The sequence below is a fragment of the Apodemus sylvaticus genome, chromosome 9, assembly GCF_947179515.1.
Source record: "Apodemus sylvaticus chromosome 9, mApoSyl1.1, whole genome shotgun sequence".
Taxonomy (NCBI): Eukaryota; Metazoa; Chordata; class Mammalia; order Rodentia; family Muridae; genus Apodemus; species Apodemus sylvaticus.
This window is the reverse complement of record NC_067480.1, coordinates 50,188,594-50,205,541: the sequence shown is the minus strand read 5'-3', so window position 1 is coordinate 50,205,541 and position 16,948 is coordinate 50,188,594. Positions and strand designations below refer to the sequence as shown.

The window sequence follows — 16,948 nt, the reverse complement described above, 5'->3', positions numbered from 1 at the left end:
ATACAGCTTTAGTATAAAACTTATAATTTATGAGGTGATGTTAATAGCATAAATTAATATACCTTTTCTCTTAAAATCTACAATAAGTATTCTGAAAGCTCATTGGGGAAGGAAGCTTTTAAATAAAAGTTTTAAAGCTGTGCATGATGGGAAAGGGTTCTGTATGCTGAAGCTGAGATGAGAGCCTGAAGCAGAAAGGACGTCCTCGGCGAGACACCACGGGGCTTTAGACCAAATGCTTTCTCTTTCTGGAGCTCTCATCAATGAGGAGTCCCCTTTAGTTTCTTTTAAAACTATTTTCTTATTTTAAAAACTGCCCTAATTTCCGCAAGGAATCCCTGAGACATACTCAACACTAGACAGTGAGAAGAGCTATCACCGTGGAGAAGAACGGATTCAACCCTTTGGAACAGAGGCACACGCTGTCAGCGGGTGTCAAGCTCTCCACCCGCTAACACCAAGCACTAACCCGCTGGAGCCGCCTGTATTAAACGATACAGGCTGGAGTCAATTTGGGGCAAATCAGCCTAAGTCCCCAAGGAAAGAGACGGTGTGGCCTCGAGCTGTATGGGGCCTTCCGTCCTGCTTGGTGAGACGTTTTCCATGGAGAAGGTGGGGTGCATTTAGAGTTAGGTCAGTGGTCCCCAGCTTGAAAAGCAAACAGACAAAAAAAAAAAAAACACAGAAGAACAATGAAAACCAATGAAAGAAGATCCTACCACTCTTGGGCCAAGATGAGTGTGGCTCATGTGTGTGCACTGCACACTGCAACACTGGGGATGAGCGTGCAAAAGGCAGAGGGCGGGAGAGAAGAGGACACGCTGCCCCGCTGGCCGCCAAGAGTCAGCAGCTTTATCTTAGAAGAGCGCTTTTCAGACTAACTTTAGGTTAGCCAAAGATCATGTTGGCTCTGCTCTTCAAACCACTCAAAACATTCCTGAGACTCAGGAACACAGGGTAAATAAAGTCGGGACAAATCTCTGAAGTGTCACAGCTCTTTTACTTGCTCCTTACCACAGTGCAGAGGGGAAGCTAGCCAGAATAAAGACTGGAGTGAAAAACCACAGGCTCCTACATTTACATACAACTGCAGCATCCACCGCACTGGGCGTTACAAGAGGTGGAACTAATACCCAGAAATGTTCTTCCTAACTCACTGGCCAGTGGGAACATCTGCCTCTGTTTTTCACAGAAACTGTACTATAAACATTTTGAAAGACTGCATTTAAAATACTACTTTAAAGTGTGATTTTGATTCCCACAAGAATATAATTAACATAGGAAAGCTTAAAGAAGCCAAAATATTAAGAAGTCATTTTTTTTGTTGTTTTTTTTTTAACTGAATTTCAAGGAAGAGTCGGTTTTTTTTTTTTTTTCCTTTGTTGAAAAGGGAAATAACAATATGCCTTTTCATGAGTGGCTACCTCCCGTGAGACAATTTTGACATGAAGAATCCATAGACCAATGTGGGTAACAGTAAAGGAAAAAACCAAGAGAACATTCATTCACACCGACTAAATTCTCTTCCAAAGGTGTTTCTAAGTTTCCTCATTACACTGCAGAGTTGTGTTGACCACTCAACAAACCACTGTATTAAATTATTCTACACATGTCAGATAAAGAATAGAATTTAATCTTTTTAAGTCTAAAAAGGAGACTAAAAAGTAAATACTTTAAAATTGTAATGAACTCCATTATTTAATAATAGCTTAGTGTTAATATCCTCACTCCCACTCTGCAATGTGAAAACGATGCACAGCAATGTTCAGAACTGCGCTAGAGGAAGGCAGATTTCAGACAGTCACTGCAGAGGAAGCCCGCCCACACCCACCTACCCACCCACCCACCCACCCACCGCCACCCAGATGCCAGAACACAGTGGCAGGCCAGGCTCAAGGAACACATTGTACGGGTTTCACCTCTGTGTGACTCAACTCTAATGCCAGCTTATAAGAAGCCATGCAACAAGCCAAAAGAAAACTCTTCTTTCATACACAAGAAACTCGCCACTCAGGATGCCCATATCTAGCATGGACATGGCGCCCTTCCTAAACAAAGAACTGACTTTGCCATGTGGACTGTGAGTGTGGACTGAGGATGAGCTTCGGATGAGTTTTAGTGTGACTTGCAGAAGGGGATGATTCCCTAACCTTCAGGTGACAATCTGGTTTACTTTGAAAGATTAAACTTATAAATAGTTATTTGACAATATAAAATGATCACTTCCCAACTCCATCTCCAATGACTATCTGCTTCTCATCAAACCATAATCTTCTCACAGAGGGGGCATTATTAGACCACATTGCCTGCCAACAGGGCACTGCTGTCATTTATAAGCAGGAACACCTCACACAGTAGACTCACTAGAGAAAAGCACCTTTGCTTTTCAGCTGTGTGATGATAACCACAAGATGTGTCCATTGCATAGTCTGTCATTTGGTGGACCACCTGTAACTGTCATTTACTATCCTGAATTGTTCCCGAGCTGTGTAACCTACCCAGGTGTGAAAATTGCTAAGCCATTTTTACAGAAGAAAAAAACAGTGTTTTGAGTACTTTTACTAAAATAACATTAACAGTTAAAGGCGAGAAAGCCCATCTTCCTTCCCTTCAGGCACCAGAGATCACAGTTGCTGACATTCATGTCCCCAGAGCACATATGTGGTCATTAACTGCAACAACTTCACAAGGTAAATCACAGTAACACAATGAACTGGCCTTTGTAAATGGTCCCAGAACCTGCAGAGACAGAGGGAGCCTTTTTGTTACTGTCTCTGCGTACTGAACACTACACTAAAACCAGCTTCTACCCCATCAGGACCTGTGTAGGGTTGGTTTTTTATTCCAGTATTGCTTATAAGTGCTGTTTTCATATAAGCATTAGAAAAGATGCTGAATTTTTTTCTTTGCATATTCATATCCACCTACTATTGAGAGACTAGAATTGCTTCAACAACCAGAATGGTGACAAAGTGGACAGACACCTCTAGGCTCAGAGACAGATAATCTTCCCACAGGGGGCTCACAAAAAAGCAAGAGAAAAGTAAATGATAGGCTTGGATGTTGGTTCGTAACCAGAAGGAACGTGTGCTTCTGCTAGTCATTCAGTCTGGCACCAGCATTCCTAAGACTGCCCTCCCTTCAGCACCCATCATGGGCATCTAAACAAAAGGGAGCTAACTCAATATTTTTGGCGTGAAGCTGTAACTGGCAACATTCCTGATCACTTCATCTCTCCTTACTCGAAAGCAAAGAAGGGCTTTTAAATGCACATAAAACAGAAAACTGCAAACAATAAAAGGTGCAACCTACTGCAAACTCAGTTTTGACAACTAAACAATTTTCAGCAGCTAATATAGGGACAAATAGCCAGTAACAGTTCAAATTGACTACTCATGACTTTCCTCTCCCTGGCAAAGAGGAGCTGATGAGGAGAAGTCTGAGTGCGGCTATGCTACAGTCTTCAGTTGGTGCACACTGGAGACAAAATGCATTTTCTGGGAATGCACAGTTACCTAGTGATGATTCTAGTAGGTCGTGAGAACAGGCTAGCAAATGAAATGACACTTTTGAGGTGAGGTAGTTACTCTCACCCCATTACAACGCACTAAAGTAAAAAAGCTACTAACAATGGTTCACAGGTGAAACAGTCAAAAAGTTGTTCTCACAGTTCAGGAGGGAAGATCATGTTGATACCACATATAATTTTGCTTTGTGGCATAATTTATAATTTAGGAATTTCTCAATCTGCAAAAAAACCAAAGCTATTAAAAATAAATGTCCCAATTAATTAACATGATTTTTGAGGGAAAAAAAAGTAAATACAAACATATTTTGCCTCTCCAACTTCAGTAAATACAAAATAGGGCATCTCACATGATTTCACATGGTCATGTGACACTTTCCCTCCCAAAGCTCATCAGGCATGTAGATCTGCAGAGTGCCTGCTGTCACCATCATTCCTTCGCAAGGCGAGAACAAGAAGCCTTCAGCAGAAGGGCCTGGTTAGAAGTAGCATGGCGTGAAGAACACACACGTCAGAAGTAGGAAAACATGTCCGACCTTTACCTAGTAGGAAGGAATTAGGATCAGACCGTCCCTGAAAAAAGAATTATCGTACCACAAGTTTAGAGCTATGTGAACGAGGCTGAGCTCAGGTACGAACACCTACTGGTGTCTGCAGGGACAGTGAACTATCAGCAAAGCAAAGCAGAAGGCGAAGCTCCACCTGCTCTGGGAGGGGAAGGCGGGCAGGAGGGAGCCCCTCACATCACTCCAGTCACCAACTGCACTACCCAGTAACATTTTTACCCTAAAACCTTGGCACGCTAAAAAATTTCCAATTTTACTTCATCCTAAGTACTTATTTTAAAAGTACCTAAGGTAAGTCAAATTACATCTAATTTCCAAATTCTGCTTTGAAAGAACTGTGTGTTCTTCCCATATTACACATCACTTCACAACTGGTACATGGATTCTACACGTGTCCTCCACAGTTCACAAATCTCACCAAAGAATCACAACTGTAAACATGTAAAAACTAGGAGCCAATGATGGACCAAACAGGCCTAGGCGCCATCTTTCAAATCTATCTGGTTTAGCCTGCTTTTGCACACCAAAACATTTTCTTTCATTGCTACCTACAAATGTGTTCCATGAGAGGGGAATTCTGAAACAAATGCATAAGGAAGAAGAGGGGTAGGGTTGGGGTGACGACACTCCCTATTACTGATGTGAACTCAGCTTTTTGGGGCCCCTTTCCTCACAGGCTCATCTCAGCAAGGTGCTACCACTCTGAGACCACCCCTCTCTGTTCAGAATGCTTTAGTCAACTCAGTAGGAAAGAAGGACGAACCTTGCTAGGTATGAGAGGGAAGGAGGGGGAAGAGCCTTACGCTCATTCGGGGAGCGAGGAAAGACAGCCACAAGGAGAGAGCTGCTGTGCTGCACACAACACACACAGGGTGAATAAGCAGGCACAGGCAGTTAAGAGAGCGTGTTCTTTTCAGCTAACATCATAATTAGGAAGGGCATCCTAACCTCCCTGTGGTGTTTGGCCACTGGTGCTAAGTCAGAGCTTCGATGTATGGCCACACACCACCGGCTACACAGGGGCTCAACAGGACCAGTCCATCCAGAACAGCTATGGACAACCTGGCTAGAGAATGGGAAGCATTATCTCAACACTAGGAGACAGTAAAGGGCACTGGTAATCTGAGGTATCTTCCACTTCTAGGACTTGCTGAAATAAAAAAATAAAATAAAATAAAATAAAAAATAAAATAGTCAATCCTACCCAGTCACCGTGCTGAGCCACCAAAACGCCTGCCAGGCCGAGCGACCCGCAAGGCCGGCGGACCCGCCAGGAGGGAATGAGCACCAGTGCTAAGGAGCACGCGTGAACACGGACGCCAGGTCCACTGAACCGGGAAGGGCATCCCTCTAATCCCCGCTGTCATTTTTAAATCTTCTGTAGGAACAGGGGAGAGGGGCAAAAGAGGAAACAAAGATAGAAAACCCGAGCTACACTTGCCTGCAGGTACAGACTGCTCAGTTAGGGGCGGGGAACGGGGGAGATGCATTGTTGGTACTTGTAGCCGTGGCACCTGTTACTGTGAAGCCTGTGGGAGGGGCTATGGAGCTGTGGCTGGGCTGCAGGTCCTTAGGAATGCCACTGTGAGAACTCAGCTGGTGGCCGAAGGCTGCACTGAACTGCGGGAGTTGCTGCTTGGGAGAGGTGGAGGCCATTAGTTCAGCAGAAGGCCCCATGCCACTGAAGCTGGTCTGTGGTAACCCCGGAAGCACACTGGAACTGCTTGGGGTAACGGTGGCGAAGGCAGGCTGTGTGGTCTCTGAGTTGGATGTGGTGGGTGGCGTGGAGAGGGAAGTGGAGAGAAGGTGTCCATCCGCGCCAAGGAGGCTGCTAAATGCAGAGGGATCGCCAAGGTTGACAGGGAGGTTCCCCCAGTGAGTTCTGGGGTTGACCACTCCTCCAAGTGGCACCTCAAGCTGGGTGGGGAGCAAGTGCTGCGCCATGATGGGCATCTCTGCTGAAAAGGTAGCTGCCATATTATCACCAGAGTAAGATGTGTGGGGAGAGGTGATATGGTCACTGTAGGGCGACGGCACGTGCTCGCTATCATAATGGCTTCCATGGGGTGAGGAGTGTGAATGATCACTGCTGTATTGCTGTCGTGAGGTGATAAGGTCGTCTGCCTTGCTCAGCAGCTGGGCAGGATGTGGCCTCTGGGAGGCATGGCTGCCATCATGAAGTCCATGAAACTGTCCTGGGAAGGCTCTCTCCCCAAGTGCACTCTGGCTGAGCAGAGTGGCGGAAGTAAGGCCAACGCTGGCTGGGGCAGAGAACTGCCCCTGGATCTGCCCTGCCAGGGGTGTGGGTGGGTTAGACAGAGCGGCAGGATGGAGCAGGTTCTCGTCCAGCTCTAGGCTAGAAAAGCTATCGTGCACGATGCGTCCGTTCAGGAGCTCCCCCAGGTCCGTGTTTACTTCTCGACTCAAGGACTGGATTCCCGAAGCATCAGTACCTGTGGAGAACACCCCCATTCCTCTATCTGACAACCCCTGAATGGGCACACCATCTGACTGGGAAAGTACCCCAATTGTACTCAGGCACTCGAGAGACGTTACAGCTTGCAAGGCCCGCTCAAGCTCTTCGGCTTCTTCGGTGGTCGGGAGGAGGTCTCCATTCTTTCCTGCATCAACCAAAGCCATGAGTCAGTAGAGCTCACAGCTAGCTTATACAGCTAGTCACACATCTGAGTACCTTACACTATCACAAGGGTCCGTCGTGCCAGGCTTGGTGACGCGCACCTGTAATACCAGCACTTAGGAGGCCAGAGCAGGTGGATCTCTGAGTTCCAGGTCAGCCTGGTCTACAGAGTGAGCTCTGGGCCAGCCAGGGCTCCATAGTGAGACCCTGTCTCCACAGGAGAAAGAGAATCCTTTGTGAAAAGAAACGTTTGAGATGGGATTAGAAAAAAATGAAATAACTGATCTACAGGACAATGAAATATTGATTCATTAAACTCTCCTGGGATTTTAATTACCATCTTACTTATGTCTAGAAAGCTACCATGTGAAATGTCTTATTTTGCTTGTTTGTTTTCAGACACAATTTTATTATGTAACCTTGGCTGGCCTCAAACACATAGAGATTTGCCTGTCTCTGCCGACCAAGTGCAGAGATTAAAGGCGTGTGCTACCATGCCTGGCTCTGTTAAGTTCTTTTGTTTATTTATGAATAAGTCTTTCTGTGTGAACTTTGGTAACACATGCATAGGTGCCATGGAGGCCCAGGTGTTGATCTTGGGGCTGGAGGTACAAACAGTAGTGAGTTGACAATATGGGTGCTAGGAGCTGAGCTTGGGTCCTCTGGGAGTGCAACCACTCAACTGAGATGCCCGACCAGCCCTCAGAGCCTTCATTTCTTAGGAAGTCTAAAAGGCTGTCAATTAAAAGCTCAATGTCCACTTGATTATACATACTTTTTCACCTAAAATGATATTAGTATCTTTGACATAAAGAAATGAAGGTTGTAGAGAACAAGAAAGGTATATATTAGCCAGGCCGTGGTAGCCCACGCCTGTAATCCCAGCACTCTGGGAGGCAGCAGGCAGATTTCTGAGTTCAAGGCCAGCCTGGTCTACAGAGTGAGCTCCAGGATAGCCAGGGCTACACAGAGAAACCCTGTCTTGAAAAAACCAAATCCAAAAAAAAAAAAAAACCAAAACAAAACAACAACAACAACAAAAGAAAGGTATATATTACTTTGTCTGCACCTAGATTCTTCCAACTGGAGATGAGGACAAAAAGTAATGGTAAATGCTCAGTCTCTTTCATAAGTTAACTTTCTTCTTCTCTTCTCTTTTTTTTTTTGGTTTTTTAGAGACAGGGTTTCTCTCTGCATAGCCCTGGCTGTCCTGGAACTCACTCTGTAGACCAGGCTGGACTTGAACTCAGAAATCTGCCTGCCTCTGCCTCCCAGAGTGCTGGGATTACAGGCAGGCGCCACCACCACCCGGCTTCTTCTTCTTCTTCTTCTTTTCTTTCTTTTTCTTTTTTTTTTTTTAAAGATTTATTTATTTATTATATGTGAGTACACTGTAGCTGTCTTCAGATACCCCAGAAGAGGGCATCAGATCTCGTTAAGGATGGTTGTGAGCCACCATGTGGTTGCTGGGATTTGAACTCAGGACCTTCAGAAGAGCAGTTAAGTGCTCTTAACCGCCGTGACATCTTTCCAGCCCCTTCTTCTTTTCTAAGATTTACTTTTTTAATTATGTGTATATGATCTGGGTATGCTTGTTGACAAGTGGGTGCAATGTCTGTGGTGTCCAGGAGAGGGTATCAGAGCCCTGAGAGTGAGCAGCCTGATAAGGACAACCAAAAGGGTCCCAGACAACAGGCACCTGCTCTTAGCCATCTCTCCAGTCCCAGGAGTTACCTTACAAGTATGCTGGGTTTCCTCCTGTGTCCTCCTTGGCCAGACATGGTGGGAACACCTTTAATCCCAGCACTTGATGGGTTACAGATTTGTGTCACCATGCCAGGCTCCAAAGACAGGTCAAGCTATAGAAAGACTCTTAATAAACTTTTCTTTACAAATAAAAGATATATTGATTGCTGGGCAGTGGTGGCGCACATCCTTAATCCCAGCACTTAGGAGGCAGAGGCAGGCAGATTGCTGAGTTCGAGGCCAGCCTGGTCTACAGAGTGAGTTCCAGGACAGCCAGGTTTACACAAAACAACAACAACAACAAAAAGATATGGTCTCGGAAAAACCAAAAAAAAAAAAAAAAAAAAAAAAGATATATTGATAAGCACTGTCAAAATATTAAGGAAAATTACTCATTTTAATGTAATAAAATTCAATAGCTATTAAAGTATAAATATACTTAGTATCTAGTATGATTAACTAAATTCCATATTGCCCACCTTCTGAAAAGAAAACAGCTTAAGGGATATTTGTTTCTTCTATTTATATGTCCGGGAAAACATTTCAAATATGCTGCAAAAGGTTATTTTATTAAAAATAATAACAATAAAATGGCCAGTAAGATGGGCAAGCAGGTGAAGGAACATGCCACAGGGGCCTAACAGTCTGAGTGTAACCCTGGAGCCCACGTAGGATGGGAGGAGGGAGCTGTCCCCTACTCTCCACATTCGTGCAAGCTTGTGCACAATTACTATTGTTGTGCATACCGGTTATCACTATTATTTCTAGGATGAGTTCGGTGACACTGGCATAATCACAGTATGCCAGAGTTGAGACAGGAAAACTGGGAGTTCAAGTTTAGCCTGAATTATGTGGAAAGAGCCTATCTTTAAAAACCTAAAAATAAAATAAAATTCATTTCTCTTCTCATGAACCATGTCTAAATCAGTTCCTTAAGCAACACGCTGACCATACCTTCAAAAAAATCAAAGTCTTGTAAATCATCCGGCAGCCGCGGCAGGACATCTGCAAAGTCTTCCTGGTTCAATTCCAAGTCGTGCGGAATGTCAGTGATCTCGTTGGCAATGTCGTCCGGCAACTCGTCAGCACTCAGCTCTGGTGTGGAAGGGCTTCTGTAAAGACAGTGTAGCTGGTCTCCAGACTCCCACATAGCCCTCAGCGAACGTCCCTCAGATGCCGCTCTAAGTGTTCAGTACAAACAGGAGTGGCCACGCCTTCCAAGCTGGTAGTGACACATGCCTGTGACCCCACGGGAGTGGGAAGTGAAGGCTAGAGTTGGCAGTTTAGCTCACCCTCAACCTCTCAGTGAGGTGAGGATGTCTAGGAATACACAGGACTCTGTCTCAAAAAAAAATTTTTTCCCCTCACTTTATGAGAGGGAAATCTGAAGGCAGGACATTGCAGAAAGACACACCTCACTATCTGTAGCCACGAATTCCTACAGCCTTTACTCATGATTAAGACATCATTACTAGATTATACTTCCACTTCAAATTATAAAATGAATCACTATTTAGTGTATCTATGTTTTAGTAAAACAAATCTGATCAAGATAATAACTTTAAAAACGAAATAAATGGACAAGAGTTAACTTAAATTCATTCAATCAAAATGTTTAAGTCTGCCAAAATTTTAAAAACTCATATTCCTAATTAAATACTTCTATTTTTAACTTTTAGTATAATTTTAGTTAAAACAGAAGAACCTTAGTGAATAAAATTAAATTATCAATTTCAGCATCTATTTTCTTTGCTATAATAAGACACTAACATTGGTTAATGTGTAGCACAAACTTAATAAGACCCTAGTAAAATCTGCACATGACACTGTTCAAAGGGTTTTAGCTGAGATGCCCAGGGGCTATGGTTGGTTAGTAGCATCATGAGCACACGGGGGCAGAAGTTCTGAGAGCAGACCATGCAAGGGAGAAGCAACGCACGGCCACCACTGACCGCATGTGTGAGGCCTCCACTGGCAGTGAGACGCTGGTGGGCATGCTGAGGTTCCCTTGGGGCACTGCAGGGGGGATGGGTTTCTGGGGCCGACGTGGCCCACGCCGTCTCTTCTTCTTGTGTTTTTTGGTAAGTGCAGGGGGCTTCGTTTTTTTCCTAGGTTTCCTCTGTTGCTGGTGCTGAACTTTACGGGAGTTATCTCCTCTTAGGAAATTATCCTTTGAAATGAATAAAACATTTTTAAAAACCATTAGTCCACCCCTAATTCCTGGTACCTTAGTGCACTGATGGATGTCAATCCTCTATATACTTCAAGATCAGAAGAAAGATTAAATTTTTTACTACGAAGAAATGAGGATTTGGGGCTGTATGTGCACTGTCTGCCTAGCATGTGCAGGGCCCTGAGCTGGAGCCCCAGCACCTTAGGTGTGGTGGTAAAAGCCGGTAACCTAGGCCATGTACCACAAGGTGCCAACAGAAGGTCAACCTGGGCTACACAAGACCCTGTCTCAAAAGAGAGAGAGAGAGAGAAAGTTATTTATTCTAATGATAATTTTTGTGTACCAGTCAAAATAAATTTATCTAGATAGCTGAAGATAGTAAGTCTCAGTGGTTAAGAGCACTGGCTGCTCTTCCAGAGAACCAGGGTCCCATTCCCAGTACCCACAAGGCAACTCACACCTGCCTGTAACTCCAGTCCCAAGGGAATTGACACCCTCTTCTAATATTTATAGGCATGAAGCACTCATGTAGTCTATATATGTATGTGTGGGAAAACACTCATATACATAAAATAAAGTTAAATAATTATCTAAACCCCTAAGATTATGTGGGAAAAACTTAACTATCAAAAATTTTCTCTTAATACTTTATATAATACATAAAACTATATATAATAACTAAACAAAACTTTTAACTTAATTCACAATTCACATTATTCTCTCCCCCTGCCCCACCCCCAGCTATACTGCGACAGCAGAACACCAGCTAGAATGTGCAAGTTTAGGGTTGATCTCCAGCAAAGTCAACAAACAAACAAGACACTCTAATAGCTTATGTTCTCCAAGAACGTACTCTTTCCATAGAGAAGCATCAAGAAAGGGACACATAAATACAACACTCAGAAAGTGAGTGACAGATTCTAAAGACATGACAGCAGATAAGGGAGAAGGCCACCCTAGGCCAAAAGAAATGGCAGAAACAAGGACAAACTGACAAGTTAACTGGTGGAGGGGCTTGGAACCAGATTCTCAATACATGCTGGTTTTAAACTTTAATAGGCAGTAAGACTTTTCCTTCTTTTTTTTTTTCCATTTCCTTTTAAGGAGGAAAATGACACAAACGTGTTAAGAGACAGCCAGCCTGCCAACAATGTAGAGGGATGAATGGGTGGACATCAATGCTCCTTCAGAACAGGGAAACAAGGTTCCATCTCAAAGTCAAATGCAAGGTGATATGTAGGGGCAGCAAAATGCCCTTCAGAGGCCATCTCAGCATTCAATAACATAAATAAAAAGCAAAGGGCTCATCAAGCTGAAATTCTTTTTTAAAAAAGGTTTATTCCATTGTTTACCTATTTATGTGTATGTCTGTATGATTGCATGTACAAGTATACATGGTGCACACACATACCAAGGTCAGAAGAGAGTACTGGGTCTCTAAGAGCTGGGGTTACAGGCATGTGAGATGCCCAGCCTGTCATGTGGGTGCTGGTAACCAAACTCCATTCCTATCCTTAGAGTTCCAGCATCCCTAAGCGTGTGATCTACATTTCTCTTGTTGATAAGCCAGCCAGTCTTCAGAATTCTGTGACAGCTCCTGCCCGCTCAAGACACTGTATTCTAGCAACATACATTTGATACCCTGCAACTGAAGAGTATTTGTGACTGCTGACAGTGAGTGGCTATCAATGAGATGAGGGTCATATGGCATTACATACATACATATCAAACATAGTTACAGCTCATGCTGCCACTGTCTGAATTCAGCTATGCACACTGTTGGTACACCTTATGCACACACACGCAGTGTATCAGAAAGACGCAGAGCATCAGGGAATGGAACCCATGATGGCGAGACAGACATTTTGACTCAAGAATGAACCACAACAAGCTGTGTGCTCAAAGTAACAACCCAGTAAAGCAACAAAACAAAGCAGATTAAGTTGTATTATAGCCTCAGAACAAAGAAAACACTGCCTTTTTTGCATGTCAACTAATATAGCTGAGACTAGGAGGAAGAAAATTTTAAATCTGTATCTAAACAGCCTTTTAATACACTCTTTTAATAGCTATAGAACAAAAACTTATCCTACTTATCAAAAACCATTACAACTGGCAACATTTTTTCCCTAGTGATATCTAAGATAACATTTTTTCTCTGGTGATATATAAGATAACACCTTTTCCTGGTGACATGTAATACAGTGTCTAAATCGTCAACACCACTCTTTATATTCTGTGAACCCTGAGACAACTCTTAACTAAAAAGCTAAGAAGACCACAGACAGCAGTGCTTGGAAATGAATATCATTAGATCAAATTTAAATCAGGGAAGGCAAGGAAAGCACAAAAATCAAGACTTCTGAAAGGAGTAAGTCATGTAAACATAAGCATAGACTCTGAAGTCACAGATTTACTCTTTCAAGCCAGGGCTGAGGATGCCTGCTCAGAAGCTGAATGCCTGCTGAGCGCACAGAACACCAGGGCAGGATGCTGTGTGCCTGTCTTCCCACCACTGTTGTTATCCTCAGCTGGATACCAAGATCAAGGCTAACCTGGGTACAGAAGATCCGATCTCAAACCCACTACCAACAGGGAACAGAGGCCCACATTCATTCCTGTGAAATCACTAAAACAGATCCCGGTCTTGCATGTATGCGGGAATAACAGAATAACAGCAACATAATGAGCTGAGCCCTACACTGCTTTGAAAGCTGCTGGGCTCTCATCAACAAGGACCTATAGAGTCATCAATCAGGGTCTACACAAGGGTTCAAAAGCACGCAGAGGCCCAGGGCAATGGCCCAGCTGGTGTTGCTCAGGCATCAGACAGCAAGGATCCACACACAGAGCCACACACAGCACCAGGCATGCATGTCCGCAGCACTGGGGCAGCAGAGACATGCATATTTCTCAAGGTGGCTGAGCAGCCAGGTAAGCCAATCAGTGAGCTCCAGATCCAGCAGGAGAAGCTGTCTCAAAAATAAGGGTGAGAAGACCTAAGAGAGATGGCAACTCAAACCTGGCATCTGCACGTGCAAGAGCACATACACATGAACATATATACACAAAAGCGGACAGAAAGCCGGTGTGGTGACTCTCACACCGATAATCTTAACATTCAGGGTAGCTAAGGCACATAATTTATGAGGCTAGAGTGAAACCCTGCCTCAAAATAAAAACAACAAAACTCAGAAAACTATTCTGCATTTTTATAAAGCCTGAATAAACTAAGAAAAATGCCCTCATTTTAAATGTATTTTAATTACATAGAAAAATAAGTACTTGGGAGTCAGAGGCAGGGGGATCTCTGTGAGTTCGAGGCCAGCCTAGTCTAAAGATTGAGTTCTAGGACACCCAGGACTGCACAGAGAAACTCTAGTCTTGAAAAACTAGAAGAAAAATAAATCCAACCTTTCTATATGAAGTTTCCTATTTGTGATGGTTTGCTGGGCCCGGGGTGTGGCACTGTTGGGAGGTGTGGCCTTGTTGGAGTGGGTGTGTCACTGTGAGCTTTAAGACCCTACTCCTAGCTGCCTGGAAGCCAATATACTGGTGGCAGGCTTCAGATGAAGATGTAGAACTCTCAGCTCCTCCTATACCATGCCTGCCTGGATGCTGCCATGCTCCCACCTTGGTGATAATGGAATGAACCTCCAAACCTGTAAGCCAGCCCCAATTGAATGTTGTTCTTATAAGAGTCGCCTTGGTCATGGTGCCTGTTCACAGCAGTAAAACCCTAATTGAGACAGTATTCAAATTTTTCAAAACATAATCCTAAAAATGAACTAACCAAAAAAGTCCTTGGTAAGACCAGAGTAACTGTTAACAAGGAAAGAGCAGAAAGTCAGCCTCTCTGCCTATCCGTACCCTTAGCTAATGGCAAAGCCAGAGCTGCACACCAGCTGCCCGGTCAGTGACACCCATGCAAGCTCAAACTGCACCGTGCTCAGAGAACACCTTGCACCTTGCCTTCCTTGGCCTTGTGGTCCAGAAGGTACACAGCACAGTATCTTGTGACATCTACTTGATAAATGAAAATATAGCTCAGGTCTGAGGAGTTTGTTTCCCATCAAACCCAGAATCTCATTCATGACAGGCAAGTACTCTGCTGCTAAGCTACAGCTTCACCCCAAATCAAACATTTGACTAATTCAAATGTGTCTCTCCTCCAAATTATTCTAAATTAATTAGGGTTCATGAGACCAACATTAACGAAAGCAATAATTAAGTTCAACAAAATTATTATTTTTTGTTTATCATTTATTATTATTTAGGCTTGGTATTTTGCCTAAACTTTATTTAATATCTATATCATTCCCAGAACTGCATATAAAAAAAATCAAAACTGAAGACGAAGATGGAGTTCACAAAACTTGCTGTGTATCAGAAAATGCCTTGTACTGCTGTGTGCTTATGAATGAGACAGAAAGGGTATGTATAGATGACTTTTAAAAAGCATCTTATCGACGTAATAACAGGTTTGGCATTTCTTATCTGAAACACTGAGGGACCAACAGTGTTTTGAGGGCTTTGAATATTTGCATATAACTTACAAATATTCAAAATAAAATAAAAGATCTCCTTACCCCAAAGATCTAGAAAGCAGAATCTGGAAGGCTCCAAAACATATACTTTTTGAGCGTCATTACATCTTAGAACCTCATAGATTTTGGGTTTTTGGATTAGAGATATTCAAACTGTACTAAGTACTCTTTGAAACACTGGGGGTCTGGCTTTTGTTATGAAAGGGCCTCAAATTCAAGGGGTCAACACAACATTTTGAAAATTTTTAGTCAAAGGCAATACTGAAACCACTGTTTGTACAGAACTTCATTAGTGTCTTATTTCTTAGTAGAAATTGTCATCGGCAGTTTGAAAGCCCCAACTGCAGGGCGTAAAGGCTAAACTTACCATCTTTTTGGCATGTTCTTCACACAGGGGCGTCTGGTGTGTGATGTCAAACACTGGCACGGAACACTGCTGTCCGTCTGCAAACTTGGCAGTGCAGCTGGAGAACAGCTGCTGAGAGCGGTTCAAGAGGATGTCTGGGGTTTGCAGTCAGGAAGAAAACACACTCAAATCGTTTAACTCTTTATGTCTCAATAAAATCTGTTACTCTCCTTGTGTTTTACAAGCAAAAACTACACTGTCTATACCTAATCAACAGGGAAAAATTCTGATGGAGTCTATCTAGCTAACAGGCTCTCAGGCAAATTTCCTTTATGGTCATTCTGAATAAACTTCTGTAATGTGAATAAGCATTATCATTTTCTTGTTAACACCATCCTGAAATCCCTGCTAAAAAGACTGTTCTAAAATCAGCAGCTGATTTTTTTTTCTTTTAGGTATTTTAACTATGTATGCGTGTTCTGCCTGGATGTTCATATGAACACCAAGTATATCAACCACACTGGGATGATGGTTGTAAGTGTGAGTTCTGGGAATGGAAGTCGGGACCTTCTGAATAGCAGGGACAAGTGCTTTTAACAGATGAGCTACCTCTCCAGCTCCGAAAATCAGCATTTAAAAAGAAAACTTTCTCTTAGAATACTCACCAAGGAGAATGAAAATTTAAATTAAAAATCCACCTGTCCAAGGTTGAATTTTTCATTCACATTTACAGAACCAAAATAAAACTCACAAATTAATGACAAAAATTAACTTGAAAGCCCTACTGAAAATTGAAATGTCTAGGGCCTTTTATTTTGTTGTTTTATAGACAGGGTCTTGCTATGTAGCCTAAGCTAGCCTAAAACTCGTGACTATAGAGTAAGACCACCTCAAAAGACCAACCAAAAAAAAAGACAAAGAAAGATTCACCTTTCCTCCAGACTGTTCCAGTTTGACCTCTGGGCTGAGGGCGGGGCTTGTCAGCAAGCATGTAAGCAGCAAGTATGAGCCCTTCCATCCAATTTCCAGTACAACACACAAACACACACACATACAAGATTTATGTCATATTTAAAAAACACACTTGGGTTTCTCTTTCTGGCTTAGACTCGTTATATATAAACTGTTACAGGGAGCCTGGGAAGACTCAGCGAGAAGCCAGAAGGGAGGGCAGAAATCCAAGTGTAGGACTGCTGCGACAGGGTCAGCGGCCACCCAGCCTCAGAGCAGGAAGCCAACCTCGAAACGTGAGGAGACCCTGCTCGAGGAAGGAAGGAAGGAAGGAAGGAAGGAAGGAAGGAAGGAAGGAAGGAAGGAAGGAAGGAAGGAAGGAAGGAAGGAAGGAAGGAAGGAGAAACACATTCATCCTGAAACACTATTACAGACTTGTAATTCCAATATTTGGG

At 43.3% G+C, this 16,948-nt stretch overlaps 1 protein-coding gene across 9 annotated transcripts in view; it reads right to left on the bottom strand.

The window, feature by feature from the left end:
* Nucleotides 1–1,856: 1,856 nt before the first annotated feature.
* Nucleotides 1,857–16,948, bottom strand: part of Ino80d (INO80 complex subunit D) — a 61,644-nt gene continuing 46,552 nt past the window's right edge. For all 9 annotated transcript variants that reach the window (XM_052191914.1, XM_052191917.1, XM_052191921.1 and 6 more), the window contains 4 exons: nt 15,564–15,697; nt 10,429–10,646; nt 9,431–9,588; nt 1,857–6,713 (listed from right to left, as the gene is read on the bottom strand). In XM_052191914.1, coding sequence (XP_052047874.1) covers nt 5,551–6,713; nt 9,431–9,588; nt 10,429–10,646; nt 15,564–15,697 — 1,673 coding nt within the window. In that variant the 3' untranslated portion in view covers nt 1,857–5,550. The remainder of the gene's footprint in view (nt 6,714–9,430; nt 9,589–10,428; nt 10,647–15,563; nt 15,698–16,948) is intronic.